Source organism: Rhinolophus ferrumequinum, chromosome 10 (assembly GCF_004115265.2).
Source record: "Rhinolophus ferrumequinum isolate MPI-CBG mRhiFer1 chromosome 10, mRhiFer1_v1.p, whole genome shotgun sequence".
In the NCBI taxonomy this organism is placed as follows: Eukaryota; Metazoa; Chordata; class Mammalia; order Chiroptera; family Rhinolophidae; genus Rhinolophus; species Rhinolophus ferrumequinum.
The window spans coordinates 47,223,156-47,240,170 of record NC_046293.1 but is presented as its reverse complement, the minus strand read 5'-3'; the positions used below and the strand labels follow the sequence as shown (position 1 = coordinate 47,240,170).

The following is a 17,015-nucleotide window of genomic DNA, read 5'->3' as shown; positions in this document are numbered from 1 at the left end:
ATTTCTCAACGTTTCCAAAATTAGAAATAGAATGAAGTAGAATATTTGAGAAAGAGAGAAAATTAAAAATTAATTTGAAAAGCTTCCAGATTCTGTGTTTTTCCCTTAAAAATTCCAAGGACAGAGCTAAAAATGTCCCCTTTTCCCCTTTAAAGTATAATATAGTACATATTGCTCTTCTGGAACCTCAAACTACCCTCAGTCATTATTCAAGACTTACCTCAACATTTTAGGCTATGTTGAAGATTATGTACCATCTACCTTGAATATACTTTTGCCTGCTGAGAATTAGGTCTCAAATGACCTCACTGTTATTTTTCTGGCATGTATGGTGAAAGGATGGGGAGACCCTGCATAAATATGTTCAACAGTGGGGTGTCTCTTCTCTCTTGCCTGGGCTCTGCTCTCACTCTCTCTCTCTCTCTCTCTCTCTCTCTCTCTCTCTCTCTCTCTCTCTCTCTCTCTCTCTTTCTGTCTCTCCCCTCCCTCTTACCCCCGCCCCCTCCCTCCCTCTCTCCCTCACTTCCCCCTCTCAACCGTCCCTGTCTGTCTATCATCCATCCATCCATCCATCCTTTCACCCATCTCTTCTTTTGCACGTGGTCAGGCACGCTGGCTCTGCTGCCCTTGCTCCCTGCTCTGTGCTGGTCCTGGAGTGTTAGAGCCCTGGTCTCCGCGCTGTGTTTGGCAGGGGGCGCACGAGGTCCTGGAGCTGTCCAGCAGTTCCTATCTAAGTTCTCCCCTGCTCTTGGCACCAGGGAGGCTCTCCAGCGACCCTCCCTTCCCCCCCCTCCCCAGAACGTCTCCCCTAGGGCTCCGAGGGCTTCCCAAACTTGCCACCTGTCTCCAACAGTCTTTCTCTACATCGCCCAGCCCCACCTTGGGAGTCTAGCGTGCTTTGGCAACCTTCCTCTGCACGCCTCCAAGAGGGAGTCCCCTCTCCAGTTCTTGGGGCTGCTCCAGAGTACCACGCACGATTGTATGCGGGCTTCCCTCCTTGCCTAAGGGGCGGTGGAGCATGATTCCTAGCCTTGCCTTCTGCGGCTGTGTGATCCTTTCTCTCCGTCTGTCTTTCAAGACACGCGCCTGAAATCAAGGGGTGAGAGCAAAGACCGCCCATCAACTTAATACCTTGAATTTAGATCTTTCCATTCTGAAAGGAGGCTGGCGTTGCTCCGGTCAGAGAGAGAGAGGGAGGGAGGAGGACATAGGCTGCAGCTACTCCGGGATCGCTAGACGGGGCTTGGAAACCAAGGAGCCCTTGTGGGAGAGGGACGCGCTGCGCCGGCCTCGCCCTTGGCGGTCCCTCCCTTCGCCTCCTTTCCCCGCCTCCCCAGGCCCGCCCCTCCCTCCCGGGAGGAACTGTCTCTCCTCCTCGCGCGTCTCCAGGCGCTCTCTCTATTGTCTCTGCCTTTACAACAGGTTCGGGCACTGGGAAGACGGGCGGGTGCGGGCAAACCCAGCCTCGGCTTTCTTGCAGCCGCCTCCCTTCTGTTGGGTGTGCGTGCCTTCCGCTGCTTTTATTCGGCTCCGGAGAAAATTCCCCAGCTAAGCAGCCTCCGGGCGAGTCTGACCCCTCCCGCGGGGCCCCCTCCCAGCCGGAACTGCTGCCTGGGTTCTGAGTGTGGGAATGATGTGCGCTTTGTAGGGTCCAAGTTCTTCATGTGCCTGGGGGGTCCTCCCTTTTTTTTCTTAGGCAACCGAATCGTACTAATCCTACTAATCAGTAAATCCAAGGCAGCGGCAGGAGAGACAAACGCTCTTTTCCCGCTTGATTCCAAGAACCTCTTCAATTTTTTATTTTTATTTTTAAAGAGAGAGACGATGGATTGAGCAGATCCACACCATGGAGTCTCGGGTCTTACTGAGAACATTCTGTTTGATCTTCGGTCTCGGAGCAGGTGAGTGGCGGCAGAGATGGGGCGCGGGAAGAGATGGCCCCCGCCTCGGGGCAACCCAAGCTGGTTGGGGACACCTCGCTTTTCCTCCACCCAAAGTAGGTCTGGAGTGGGAAGCTTGGCATGGGGGCGGGTTTGGATGGGGATTTTTTTCTGTGTATGTCTTGGAGACGGCAGGGCGGGTCACACTCATAGTCCAGGGTCTGAGGGCCATGGGGGAACTTTGCACCGAGATGGTTTAAAGTAGGTCACGGAAATGGGACTGGGTGCTCCGCTATTTAAAGCTTGGTTGCTGATCTCAGGTAAGGCGCTCAGCGGTGGAGGAGGGAGTCGCCTTCGTCAGTTCGTCAGTTCCCAATATTGTCGCACAGACACGGTTTTTTTTTTTTTTCTGCCCCGGAGGAAGAGGCTTGTATTTTGATGTAGCTTTTTCTTTCTTTTCTCCCCCCACTCCCACTCCCACCAGTTTGGGGACTTGGTGTGGACCCCTCCCTACAGATCGACGTCTTAACAGAGTTAGAACTTGGGGAGTCCACGGCCGGAGTGCGCCAGGTCCCCGGGCTGCATAATGGGACGAAAGCCTTTCTCTTTCAAGGTATGAAGAGCGTGCTGATTCCCCAGTGCCAGTTTAGTTCTGGGAGGAGTTGGCCTCACCACTCCTCCTAACTTCTGTATTGACTCATGGATGACTGTATCTGAGCTGAGAGGTGGAGGGGTCCGTGTGAAATACGCACACCTTCCCTCTCTTTTTAAGTGGCTTGGTTTCTTTCCCCTTCTGCCCCCTCCTCCTTACTTTGTACGCTTGCCGGTTCTAATGGATAGTGCCTTAATTACTATACAGACACTCCAATGGCAGATGGTAGATTTTAGTCTGGGGAACAATGAATTATCACACAAATGCCTCATTTGGGTAAAATTGATTTAGGTAGGAAATGAGATAGCTTAATCTTAGTTAAGACAGTGTTCTCTGCAAGTTTCACGTACAATGGTGCCCGGTTGGGAGGAATTTCTTTATGTGGATAGCTTTCTGGAAAAATTAATACTTTATCTACTGTATATCACAAACACAATATATTTGAGATGAGATTCCTCATTGAAAGATCATGATTCTTCCTTTTCTATCAATGGCAAGAGAAAGGGAGTAGTCTCTTAACAATTATTAATATTTTGAAAGTAATTCAAATAAGTGTTAATTCAAAAGTATATCTGTATCACCATTAATGATATACCTAGGATTTTAAAACTTTTTTTTTTTTGAAGTTAGTGGGCATTGGCACAGATATCTACATTTTAAACGATATTTAAATGTGTTGTATAATCAGAAGCAAATTCCAATGCATCAAGCCTTTAACTTTAATTTACTAAAGCTGTTGAAGATTGCTTGGTTTGTGAAAATGTGCTGTAATATGAACTTCTAAAAGGTAGCCAAACACATACAGAAAGATTAGTTTCATATTTGGTGTAGCAAAGATGAAGGCAAAAGAGAGATGGAGTTTGGTTTGACATACCTGATGGACTGACTAGAGCATCTTCGTCCCACCCAGATGTTTCTTTTGTGATTTTGGTGCCATGGCTTCAAAAGAAGTGCAACTCATAATTACTTAAGAGTTGGACATGCAGAATAAAACCACTTCAGCAAATCTGCCACTAAGCAATAGGCATAAAATAAAACTTGAGTGTTTTTGTAGTGGTGTTGTTGCCTGATATAGCCAGTAAGTGTCACCATGGACAGTAACACCAAAGCCTACAGTTGGAGAAGGAGGAAATTGACATGTGTTGCATTTTTAAAACAAGTTTACTCCTACAAAAAACTGAAACACAATTGTTTTGTTTTCATTATAGTGAGCCCACTAAATATTTTTATTGTGACAAATATTGATGATAATATTTTATTTACTTAACGGTCTTTTTTTGGGGGGGGCAGCGTGGATTTTGAATCCTTTAAAAGTAATGACTAATTCTAATAAAGGAAATAAGACGAGACAGTTAGAAAAATTCAGAGTGCAATAGAAGTGTCACTAAGGTTAAGCTTCTTTTTCTTTTTCTTTTTTTATACCGCTGATTTTCAATCCCTGTGAACTGGAAAGAAAGTTATTTCAGGACTGCCTATTTGTGTAACTGGAAAGCTTTACAGAAGTGAAAGCTCCTAATAAACAAATGGTGTTGTAGTGCCCTTAAAATTTCCAGAGGTCTTTTAAATTATATTAGTGTTCTTCATAGCTTCTTCTGAAGGGTGTCTGAACTGTCACAAACAGAAACCTTCAGGACTGTGCATTTTATGTTCTGATGCTAGACAATTAGACAATTTCTAGGAACTACTTGCAAGGGCTCAATATCTTTTCATGGTTATTTTTTAAAAGGGATGTTTGGTGTTTGTTTTTATTTACATTGCCAGTTCTTCAAGGTAGACATTGTATTGCAAATACATGAGACTCATAAAATGTGTTTTCTTTCAGTTCTCCATGGTAACTAGATATCAATGCACATTGATGAATTGGTTGTTTTTGTTTCCTTGTTGGTACCAAGCCCAATATTTAGACAAAGTAAATGCCCAACAAATATAGTATACAAGATTTGAAGATGTGGAATTTCATTTCCTGCCAAGTTATGAATCTTATTTCATATATCCAATCAATCAGCAAGTATTTGCTCCCTTCTGTGTTCTCAGCAGGCATGTATTACAGATATATTTGATTATGTTCCAATGATTTCTTTTATTCTAAGGTTTAGATTCTGAAATTGACAACAGAGAAACCTTTGGCCTTGCATTGTAGTTACCTTGGAAAGGTCTTTTCTCTGCTATTACAATGTGGAAGTTATTAAGAAGTCGCTTCTGGCTCCTTCCTACTGCTTTACTGGGATATGTGGATTTTAGGGAGACAAAGCTTTCAGACTCTGAAAATTTTATGGATTCTATTTACAGTGAATTGTGGGTGCTGCAGATATTTTTGTATAGTGTGTTAAATGTCAAAGCATGAATAGTAATAAATTACAAAACCTGGAGATGTTCTCAGATTTCATATAAACCTATCAGATAAGTTATTTTGTGTTATCAAATATGTTCTAAATAGGTGGAACAGATTTTTAAACCATTAAGTTTCTCCTTCAGTAATTTAAACATTTTCTTTTGTCTTCTAGCTTTAAAATAATCTCAATATATAGTTTACCAAGATTTTTGCTCATTTAATATTGCTTCTCCTTTTGCCTACTTCATTCTTCTCTTTAGTGGTTTTTAAGATGCTTGCAATTTAATACTTTTTGAAACTATAAATATTTTTGTAAATTGTGAAATATGAATCTACTATTATTTAATAATTGTATTTTATTATATATGCATAATAAAAACAAATGGAGATATATTTCAAAGTCATACCTGATTTTTATCACAACAGGAACCATAATATCACTAAAATTGTTTTGTTGTTGAAATTTGATTTATAGCTGCTTAGGAAATTGAAGTACTAGATGCTAAAATAGATTATCCTTTAATAAATATGGCTTTTGAGCTGTGCCAATTATAATAATTTTCAAAAGAAAAAAGTGTCCAGGGAACAGTTTGTAATCTATATGAAGATCTTCTAAGTATTTCTAGCTACAATCTTACTCATAGCCACAAAACTACACTTATGTTTTTTAAAAAATAGAGAACTGAATGCTGACAGTGAAAAGACCCGTGAAAGGTTCTAAAGAGTTCTGAAACCTTAAGGACTAGTGCAATTATAAATTGAATTCTATCTACCTTGTTTACAGTCTAGGAAATATTCTTTAAGATAATGATCATAGTAACATTCTTTCCTTTCTGTATGTGAGAGACCAAGACTGAGAGCAACAAAAGCACAGTTCTAGGATGTTCTAGGATGCTCACAGCTCTCAATGTGAGCATGCTTTTTACATCTTTGGTTTTAATAATTTGTCTGGCCAAGTTCCCAAACTAGATAGTTTCATCTGTTGGTTTAATAAAATTTCTTCTAAGGTTTTCACAGATTTTATAATGTCATTCATCCCCATAAGAATAGTAGATAAAATTAAAGCATATTTTTTTTCCCTGAGTTGGTAATTTGAACGTAAGTTTAGTAATTATTTTTAAAGAACTTTAAGATCTTGAAGGAAAAAAATCTTTTTGCAAGACTACTCTTATGCCAGTATTTGAAAGCAGGAGTGAAAGTTGGGCATTTGGCAGTAGGCCATGGACTTTAGTAGGCCAAGGTAACTGCAGTATGGAAAGTGAGGTGGCAATGAGTCTTTGTTTTCAGTATGATGGTCAGTGAGTATCTTTGGACTTAGGGACAATGGTCATTGATGGCCAAATAGAATAGAATGACACAATGACTAGACATGGGCATGGAAACCATAACGACCCAAGTGGAATCTCATTAACTGTTTTACTATGGTGAAGTTATTTAATTTCTCTGAGCTTCAGTACCCTCAATTATAAAATTAATGTTGTTATGAGGATTAAAGGAAACATGTTCATTCACTCAAATTTTGTTGTGCAATCACTATTCTGCTAGGTGTTAGGCACATAACAAATAAAGTTAGAACTTTACTTTCATAGTGCCTTAAAAATAGTCATTAAACAATTACACAGATAATTCAATCACCATTAAGGTAAATGACATGAGTTTGTAATGGGAATCATCTATATTCTTGTTTAGGGAGTCACTGGATCCAGGAAACTGTCTTTGAAGAAGAGTCATTTACTCTGCTAGCTGAAGGGTCAATGAGAGTAGTCTGGAGAAAAGGGACAGTGTGGATTCAGAGAGGAACACAGGCAAAGGAAATAGCATCAGCGGAGATCCTGAGCCTGGAATGAGAATGGTGCATCTGAGAAAAATGGAAGTAATCCAGAGTACTAGAAACATAAGGGTTGTTATACGAAATGAAGCAAATGAAGAGAGCAGGGACCAGGTTACATGGCAGGCCATGTGAATATAGAAGAATTGAAAATTTATCATTATACAAAGATATATTGTGGTGGGCAGGAGAATGGTCCCTCAGAGATGTTAATGTCCCAATCCTGGGAACGTCAGAACATGTGCTGTTACATGTCAAGGGAGAATTAAGGTTGTGCATAGAATTAAGGTTGCTAGTCATCTGACCTTAAGATAAGGAAGCTATCCAGGATTATGTGGGTCGGCCCCATGGAATACAAAGGTCCTTTACATCTGGAAGAGGGAGATATAAGAGCCAGTGTCAGAGTGATGCAGGGCGAGAATGACTAGATCTGCCATTGCTGGTCTTGACGATAAAAGTGGGCCACGAGCCAAAGAATGTGGGAGGTCTCAAGAAGTTGGAAAAGGAAAGGAAATGGATTTTTCCCTTCGAGTGTACAGAAGGAACACAGCACTGCTGACACCTTGATTTTAGCCCAGTGACATTCACTTTGGACTTCTGACCTCCAGTGCTGTCTGTTCATTTTAGCCACTAAGTTTTTGGTGCTTTGTTATAGCAGCAACAGGAAACTACTAGTTTTCATGCATGGAAGTAGGGGGCTGCTTTCAGAAACACTTAAAAATGTGGAAGTGACTTTGGAATTGGACAATGGATATAAGCTAGGAGAATGTTGAGGGGCATGATAGAAAAAGCCTAGAGTGTCTTGGATAGACTGTGAGTAGAAACACAGATGTTGGTGATTCTACTAGTGAGGACTCAGGAGAAAATGCAGAGCATGGTAGAGCAAATCTAAGTCACCTTAGAGAGTACCTAAATTTTCATGAACAGACTGTTGGTAGAAATATGGACATAAAGGACATTGCCAGTTAAGAGCTCAGATGGAAGGAACATGTCATTGAAAGTTAGAGGAAAGGGGATCCTTGTTATATAGTGGCAGAAAACTTAGCTGAATTGTGTCTTGCAGTTATGTAGAAAGCAAAACTTGTAAATAATAAACATAAATATTTAGCTGAGGTGATTTATATGCAAAGTTTTGAAGGTACAGCTGGCGTTTTCTTGCTGCTTATAGTAAAATGGAAGAGGAGAAAGATCGAGGGAAGAACTGTTAAGAAAAAAAGCACCAGAATTGATATTTGAGGAAATTCTCAGCTTATCCAATTTGGAAAAGATATCAAAATTAAGAGATTCCTTGTCAAAAGCCTGCTCTGGAGAGGAAGTCCATGGTGTGACCAGAAAACCTTTTGCTAGTACCTCAAAAAAAAAGGTCAGCCTATTTAGTCACATACAGGGTTCTTTGACGAAATTGAACATGTGGCACATGGATTTCCTTAAACATCTCAGCAGAAGCCAGTAGTAGGGATGGATTTATCCAGGAAGAGCCTCTTGTCTAGTGGAGTAAATCCTGATGATGTAAGGGAGATCCACAAGATTCCTCAGAATATTATACCAGCAAAAACACTCCTTGCTTGTCCTGAAAGGGGAAGTGAGAAAATGCAATGAAAGAAGGTTGTTAGATCCCAAAAATTCTACAAGCAGGAAACAGGCTGATTAAACTACTCAGCTGCAAATGTATGCCACCTTTAGTGAAATGGCAAAACTGAGAGCTAAGAGGGCAGAGCTAAGAGCCCAGAGGGTGGAGCTAAGACTCAGGATTATTCCCAGACCTTGAAACCAAATGCAGTTTTCCTGGCTGGATTTCAAAATTGCATGGGTCTGATGTCTAAAAATTTTAACTTTCATTTTCTCTCTTTTTGAATTGCAATGTCTATAACTTTGCCTATGTCTATCCCATCATTATATTTTGGGAGCACATAACTTGTTTTTTGAGTTTCACAGGTTACTCATGGAGAGAATTGTCTCGGGATGTATTATACCTAAAGCCTCATTTATATCTAATTTAGATGATGAAATTTGGGACTTTTGAATTGACAAGAATTTAGACCAGATTTAAACTTCGAGTTTATATATAATGAATTGAGACTTCTGGGGACTTGGATAGAGTGAATGTATTTTGCATGTGGGACAGACATTAATCTTTCGGGGTAAAGAGACAGATTGTGGTAGATTGAGTAATTGTCTTCCAACTATCCACATGCTAAAACCTCAGAACCTGTAAATAAAATATATGGTGAGGTAGGGATTAAGGTTGCAGGAGAAATTAAAATTGTTAATCAGCTGACTTAAAATATGGAGATTATCCTGGATTATCTGGGTGGGCACAATGGAATCATAGGGTCCTTTAAATATGGGAGAGGGAGGTAGTAGAGTCAGTGGCTGTATGATGCAAACTGAGAAAGACTTGATTGGTCATTGCTGACCTTGAAATTGGAAGGTGTTCTTGAGCCAAGGAATGTGGGCAGCCTCTAGGAATTATAGAATGCAAGAAATGTGTTTCTCCAGGAGGAACACAGCCCTGCAGTCACCTTGATTTCAGCTCAGTGAAATTCATATTGGGTTTCTGACCTCCAGTACTGTGAGATAATAAATTTGTTTTGAGTTAGTCATTAAGTTTGTGGCGATTAGCTACAGAAGCAATAGGAAGCTGTGTGTGTGTGTATATATATATATATATATATATATATATATATATATATATATATTTAACATTCATTTGTTTGTAACTGAATTAAACTTTCTTTTGAGCCCTCCCTCAACTATGCATGAGAATGTGTTTGTAGGGTGGTAGTTAAAGTTATCTCAGTCATTCGGGGCTTAAAATAGTCTCTTACGTGTAACGTCAGAGTCTTCATACTAACTGTTGAGTTCTTGAAGTGATTCTCTCCATTTAACTATGAGGTCATTCTGAGAACAGAGTAAAGTGAAGCGTTGGGCTTTTTTATTTTATTTATTTTTCAAAAATATACCCTTTCTCCCAACAAAAGGTTAATCCAGAGGCAGAAGCGGCAAAATGAGAAGGCATGAGTTTTTTGGAAGTAGAATGGTTAGCTCTTAGTATGATGTTTGGTGCCAGGTGATTGTGGTAGTCATAATTATGGACAGGGGCAAGCATAGCTAGAAATCTCCTATCAAAAGTGCCAGGGATCTCCGTGGGATGTCAGCTAGGTTTGATTTGGGAGGAGCTGGAGCAATCTTGATGGACTCTGGCAAGTGGGTAACTTTGAATGTCATGGCTGAGATGCACCCTGATTAACAGCTGAAGAGCCTCTCCCTTCCTTTGACTTTATTCCCCGACCCCTGCTCCCGTGCTCATTCTCTTCATGCTGGTTGTAGAACCCAGTCTTGCAGAAACCTATCCTCTTTCCCATTCTTGTTATTATTTGTCCATAATCCACTACCTGCTAACTGATAACTTAGGCATTAGACATTAATGTGTTACGGTGTGTTATCTCCTGTTGATTTTACTTCAATTCAATTGATCAAATACTTATTGCATTGCTTCTGTGTGTGAGGATGGGACACAGTATAATGGAGTAAGGAAGATTTCTACATCAATTATTACAGGAGGTAAAACAGGAACCAACATTCAATTGTAAATATTAGATTGGTGCAAAAAAATTGTGGTTTAAAAAGTTAAAAATAATTACAAAAACCGCAATTACTTTTGAACCAACTTCAAAGCAGTAAAAAATAAAATTGGAGACTTTAATCTTAAAGAGTGAAGCTAGGAACTATGAAAATTATATGTCCTAGTCTATATATGACAAAAATTTAGGTAATCACTTAACTATAAGATAAAATAGAGTAGAATCAAGTGTTGGTTATTTTTGTTTATTTGTTTCTGCAAAAATATCTGAGAACTCTTAACCCTTCAATGTGAAATCTTTCTGTTTTGAGATATTTATCATTCTGGTCAAATTTTTGTTTTTCCTTTTTAAAATTTATCTACTTGTGTCAGATCATCATAAATTAGTGTCTCTGTGGCACTTGAGCACTTCTTTTCATTGTTTTTATTGACTTCATGAAAATTTTCATCTTTTGCTGGGTCTCAGTTTAGAATTGACATTGAAGAGATGCAAGGGGTGATCAAAACATACAGTGAATGTTTAAATAAAAGAAAATTATTACCGTAAAAGACACATTGCCATTAACCCCCCCTCAAAATACTCCCCCTCGCTTCAAACACACTTATCCCATTGTTCTTGACACTTTCAGAAGCAGTTCTGGAAGTCCTCTTTCTTGAGTTTCTTTAGTTGCGCTGTTGTGGCTGCCTCCATGTCCTGAACTGATTCAAAACATTTACCTTTCATGGTCATTTTGATTTTGGGGAAGAGCCAGAGGTCGCACAGTGCCAGACCATGGTCACTGCAGCATCACCATAAACTAATTTTAACATTTCGTGTGTTTCTTTAGTACTTTTTTGCAGTTTGAAACAAAATTTTATGCGTTGTTTGTGATCCGCGATTTATGGCATACTTTAAAACACACCTTCTCTCAACCATAGCTCACACTTGACTGCACTGAACATGTTGAAACTTGTCACTGACTGTTACTAAGGTTCCTTGCGATGCTTCCCATATTGAAGATCCCTGCCTTTCTGTTGGATGGCACTCAGCAGCAGTGTTCACCGTATTATTAGATCACATCTCATAGATGCCCATTTACGTGAACACCAATTTTATAAGCAAAGTTTATTAGTGGATATTTTTTATAGTGACTTTTGCTGCACTATATAAATGCATATCTGTTGAAATTCAGATATTGACCACTGTAATGAAAAAGAATTAGGGAGAGGGCTGATGGGGAAAAAAAAAGTGGAGTATGGCTCTTCCATTTCCTATTTGGCCAGCTGCCAGGAACTGGGCACACGGACAAATGTTTTCTGAGTTGATGGCACCTCTGTTGACAGTCTTCATTCTGGGGAAGGTATGAGGAACGCAGGCAACCATGCATCTCTCCCTACAAAAGGAAGATTTTAGAATGAGGATAGCAAACCACTCCTCTGGAAGATCCCACTACTGGTCTAGATAGAGGGAAAAATGATGGAGGTAGTTCTAAGTTTATATTGATGTACAGTAGTAGTTAGGAGAATTGACTTCAGAATGAGACATACTGTGTTGGAATCTTCGTACTTTGTTCACTAGTTGTGTGAACTTGATCTTGTTACTTATCACTCTTCAGCTGAGAGAATAACGGTACTGCTTCTTAGGGTTGATATGTAGATTACATGAATAAAACTCTGCCTAACATTTACTAAACACTTAGTACATGTTCAACATTGTTTTTATTTTGGAATTAGCACCAGGTCAGGCTGCCTTGGATTTTTTTAGGGGCTCCACAACATGCTGGAGTTAAGGCAACTTGCATGTAATGAAGGGAGGACAGGTGAAGGTAAACTGGAGTTGGGGAAACTGGCTCTGAAGCATCTTTGGTTCGATTTGTGCTGTTTTGGCTTTTTTGTAGTGAATAGGATATGTAGATTTGGGTAGAGAGAGGTGAGAACGAACTGCAAATTTGGAGAGGAAGGAGTACAGTATAATCTGCCCTTGTTGTACCACTGTTTCAGAAGTGTGTGGGGGGGAGGGAGCATAGAGAAAACCAACAAAAGAAAATTTAGAGTATAGCTCTTCTGTAGTCACTCCAACGCACATTAATTTTCAAGTGTATTAAAGATTTAGCTTAGGTTTTGAGTATATGTTATGGGGAGAAATGTTAGAAGTACTGAGAAACAACCAGCACAGTTGTTTTACCTGGCTCTGTCTGGGTAACCTTGGAATTCCTTGGCAAGGTTCTGATCTGGTCTGTGGGTGGGAGCTGCTGGTGGAGGGTAAGGTTTCAGGGAAACTTGAATGGTGGTTTAGGGGCCAGTGTAATGTTGATGGAACTGTCTGGGTGGTCCTGTGCACTCTGTGAATTGGTCTCTCTTTCCCAACATTTCCTGCTACTTCTTTGGCTTCTTTTCTTGAATAACTTACTGATGGTATTATTTCTGTAGTCCAATGTCCCTCTGCCAATCTGAGGAATAGACAATCTGATTGGCTGTATTACAGCTAGTTTTTTATATAAAAACTCTGACCACTTTTCTTTTTCTTGCTGCTACTTCTCTGGTCCAAACCATCACCATCTTTCATCTGGATTACTGCACTAGCCTCCTAAGTGGTCTTCCTGTTTACACTCTTGCTTCCCTGTAGTCTATTTTCAATGTAGTTGCCAGAATCCTTTTAAAATATAATACCTATTGAGTTACTGCTTTGTCCCAAACTTTCAGTGCTTCTCCATTTCACTCAAAATAAAGGTTATTATGCCTCACATAGACCTATATGAACACTTTCACCTTCACTCCATTACTTTTCTGGCCTAATCTGTTCCTCTATCTTTTGCTTACTATGTTTTAACTTCCCTGGACTCTTTGCTATTCCTTAAACAGACCAGATACTTCCCTGCCTCAGGTCCTTTGCACGGGCTCTTTACTCTTCTTGGAAAGCTCCTCCACCAGATTATCTGTATGTTTTCCTCTTCCTTTAAATTTTTTCTCAAATATCAATATTTTAATGATGCCTACTCTGACCACTGAAGAAAATTTCATCTTGTCTTCCACTCCACAAGTATTTTTGATATCTCTTATTCTGATCTGTTAGTTTCCATAACATTTATCATCGAACATGTTGTATAATTCATTTATTTATCATTTGAATTATTTATTATATGTTTCCCCTGCTAGAAAGTAAGCTCCGTAAAGGGAGGGATTTTTGAATGTTGTATTCATTGATATGCAATTCAAGTGTCTAGTAGGAACTCCATAAATATTTGCCAAGTGAATATATTTATCTTGCTAACTATATAGTGATTTGCTTGAGGCTTGGGACTTTGCCTTGCTCCTTCTTAGGCTGCTATCATGGTGGCACACATAATGTGCTCTGTAAAGCAGCAGAGAGTGAGTATTTGTGGCACTGAATTGAGTCCATTTATTCATTGCAAATATGATTTACTTTGGTGGTATTATGGTTTATATTTATGTAACTTTAAATAAGGCAGAAGAGCTCATCTTCTACAAAAACACTTACTTTCTTCTGTAGTCATAAGAAAAGGTGGGAGGATTCAGAGGCATGGGGCAAAGGGAGTTTTGTTTAACTTGGTGCCTGCGTTATTCTAAGAGGGCTCTTCTCTGTCCCAACATGAAGTGTTCTGCGGAGGAAACAGCATGCTGAGGAATCTAGATGTCCTGAACGCTTCTCAGCAGTGAGAATTTGAAACTTTAGTTTGAAGTATTGTGAATTCGATGTTTCACAGAGATACTGATTCACGTATGGAAGTACTGAGAAACATTTCAAGGGCAAATAAGGATTCATTTGGATTATTTATGCTATGGTACTTCTCCACTGTGGCAAATCAACCCAACAAGGTGGATTGGATCCAGAGGAGAGCAACCAGGGAGTTGAAAACTTTGAAAATCATGGCAGGTGAGGAATGGTGGATGGAGCTTGGAATTGTTAGCCTGGAGGATGAAAGATTGGTGATGTGACTTTTGTTGTTGTTGTTGTTGTTGTTGTTGTAGATATTGGAAGGGCAGTCATGTATAGGATTTAGACTTATTTTGCGTTGTTTTAGAACAGTGATTCCCAAATGTCGGCCTGAGGATCAGTGATTTATTGACTGACTTGTTAAAAAGACTCTCTGCCCCTCTTAAACTAAATTAGAACCTCTGGGGGTGAATCTTAGGAATCTATATTTTGAAAAAGTTTCCTTTGATTTTGATGTTCTGCCGAGTTCGTGAACCATTGTCTACAACTGCACTGTCCAGTACAGTAGCTACTAGTAATGTGTGCCTATTGAGCCCTTGAAATATGCCTAGTATAAACCATGGTGTGATATAAGCATGAAAATACAGTTCTGAAGACAGTATAAAAAATGTAAAATCTTAATACTTTTATGTTGATTATATGTTAAAATAGTATTTTGGATATATTTAGTGAAATAGACATATTATTAAAATTAAAATCACTTGTTTCTTTTTCTTTTTTAATGTGGTTGTAGAAACTGAAAATTACTTATGTGACTCACATTTGTGGCTCTCAGACTTCTACTGGACAACATTGTTATAGAGGGCAAAACAGGATCTCTAAACAGACAAATTTTGAGTCAATGTAAGAAAAATATTTTCAGCAAATAAAGTTTCTAAAAATTAAGTGGCTTCCTTTAAGGAATATCTATACTATATCCATCCATTCATCCATCCATCCATCCATCCATCCATCCATCCATCCATCCATCCATCCATCCAATAAACGTGCTTCTAATAATATTCAAATAGGGATTAAATGACCATATTTCAGGGAAAATGTTTCAATGGGGATTAGATTGAATGATTTCTAAAATCACTTTAGTTCTGACTGAAAGTAAATTATTTTTTTCTCTTTTAATTATTATTTTTTCTTTTATTGTAACCTCTGATGTCAGAGAATCTCGTTTTCCAGCTGTCTGACAATCCTTAATATTCTGTTCAAATCAGTGTTTTCTTAAAAACGCATCTTGGATTGTTCTAGTACTCTGAAGTTTGCTGCCGAGAGCTAGCCTGTCATTTCCTACTGTGCTGTGCATTGTGTATCTGCGTTATAAATACTCATTCTTCATGGTAGTGATCCACTTTATTTCTTCCATACACTGCTGCTTCAGTGTTTAATCTATTTTGCTTGTCTATTTAAGTGGAGAATCCCCTAGGCAGGCAGTAGGGCTAATTCTTTGTTCTTAGAGTTCTAACACATTGTACTGATGGACCATTAAATGTTAAAGAAAAAGTGACAAACAGATTTAAGTATTTCCGAGTGAAGCATAACCTATATTTTTAGAATTTATTTAAATTTCCAGCAGTAATTGTAGTTGGGCATCTTCATCATGAGTTGTGTATTTTGACGTATACTTGTAACTGAACAGAGTTCTTCCTGGAGACTGACAGATTGTTAAAAAGAAAATAAAAAAGGCTTATGAAAAAGGTTGCTCTATTCTACTAATGAGATGCAGTGCTGAATGTTAAACTTGGATGTTTCCTGAGAGCCTATTGATTTTGTCTGGAGAAGGACGTGTTTTTTGTTCACTGATACACTTTGGTGTATTTTGACTACTTTTCATCAAATTGATAATTACAGTGAATAATGTGGGGGGTTAGAAGCGCTGACCCTCAACAGTCGAAAATCTGCATTAACTTTTGACTCCTCCAAGACTTCAGGGGTCCCTCATCCCTTGGTGTCTGCCGAAGATTGTTTCCAAGATCCCTGCGGATACCAAAATCTACGATGCTCAAGTCCTTTATATAAAATGGCCTAGAACAATGCATACAGTGGGCCCTCCACATCTGTGGAGTCCCAACCTTGGATGTGAAGCCCTAATGACGGCATTTTTATTGAAAAAAAATCTGTGTATAAGTGGACCCACGTAGTTCAAACCTATGTTATTCAAAGGCCAACTGTATGCTATAAATATACATTTATTTCAAGTGTATGAGTACTCCAGAGAGGTAGATTATTTAATATTAGCATTCATGTTTGTTCTTTCTTCTGAGACTTATTTTCAAAAGTTTTGTTGAAATGTAATTATTAGTGTTATTGCTTTTGTTAATATTTTCTATCCTCTGATGTTCAGAGTGAATTTATATAGGATACTTAACAGATAATTTAATTCTAGCATAATAGAAAAGCACTATGTGACTCTAGGCTTTATGTTTTTGCCTTTCAAATGAAAACAGAGTGATTTTTTCAATGTAGAAGAAACATCATGCTCCAAATAAAGCGGAGAAATACTTTAAAATGTCTCAAAGGCAGGATTGTTGAATCCAAATTTGAGTCCAAAGAATCCAAACTTGGGCTTGTCTAGGATTTTAGTTCTCTCAGTGTTTTATTATTATTCTGCAAGAAAACTCACAGAAATGTCTTTACCAAGTTCCTTTAACTTAAAATTCAGGGGTCAGAGATTGGAACTCATTTTAATTGGACTTTTAATATTTCTAACTGAAATCTGGTTTGCCTTTACCATATTCCTTACCAAATTCTTCCTGACTTTATCATTGATTTCTATGATTAAAAAATAATCCTGAAGAGACAGAATTTTGTTTAAAATTATACTTTTTAAATTAGATTACTATGTTAAGGGTTAAAATTAAGACTTATTTGAAGTTGAAATGAATTACATATAAGAACTTGAGTTGGAGTATGGAATTTGCAAGAAATGAGGCCTGTAAAGGGACAGAAAAGAATGCAGAATGGATGTGTAGTTATTTTCACTCACCTTGAAGACTGATGCAGAAGTCAATTTTTAAAAAGTCACTACAAAAAT

General features: G+C 38.8%; 1 protein-coding gene across 3 annotated transcripts in view; it reads left to right on the top strand.

The window, feature by feature from the left end:
- The first annotated feature begins 1,037 nt into the window (after positions 1 to 1,037).
- The window catches only part of NELL2 (neural EGFL like 2), a 313,252-nt gene continuing 297,274 nt past the window's right edge, over positions 1,038 to 17,015 (top strand). Inside the window, exons 1-3 of one of the 3 annotated variants that reach the window (XM_033118178.1) lie at positions 1,038 to 1,099; positions 1,816 to 1,901; positions 2,365 to 2,493. In XM_033118178.1, the coding sequence (XP_032974069.1) occupies positions 1,847 to 1,901; positions 2,365 to 2,493 (184 nt within the window). In that variant the 5' untranslated portion in view covers positions 1,038 to 1,099; positions 1,816 to 1,846. Of the gene's footprint in view, positions 1,100 to 1,248; positions 1,423 to 1,815; positions 1,902 to 2,364; positions 2,494 to 17,015 lie in introns of those variants that run through there. The other 2 variants (XM_033118180.1, XM_033118179.1) reach the window with 2 other exon arrangements.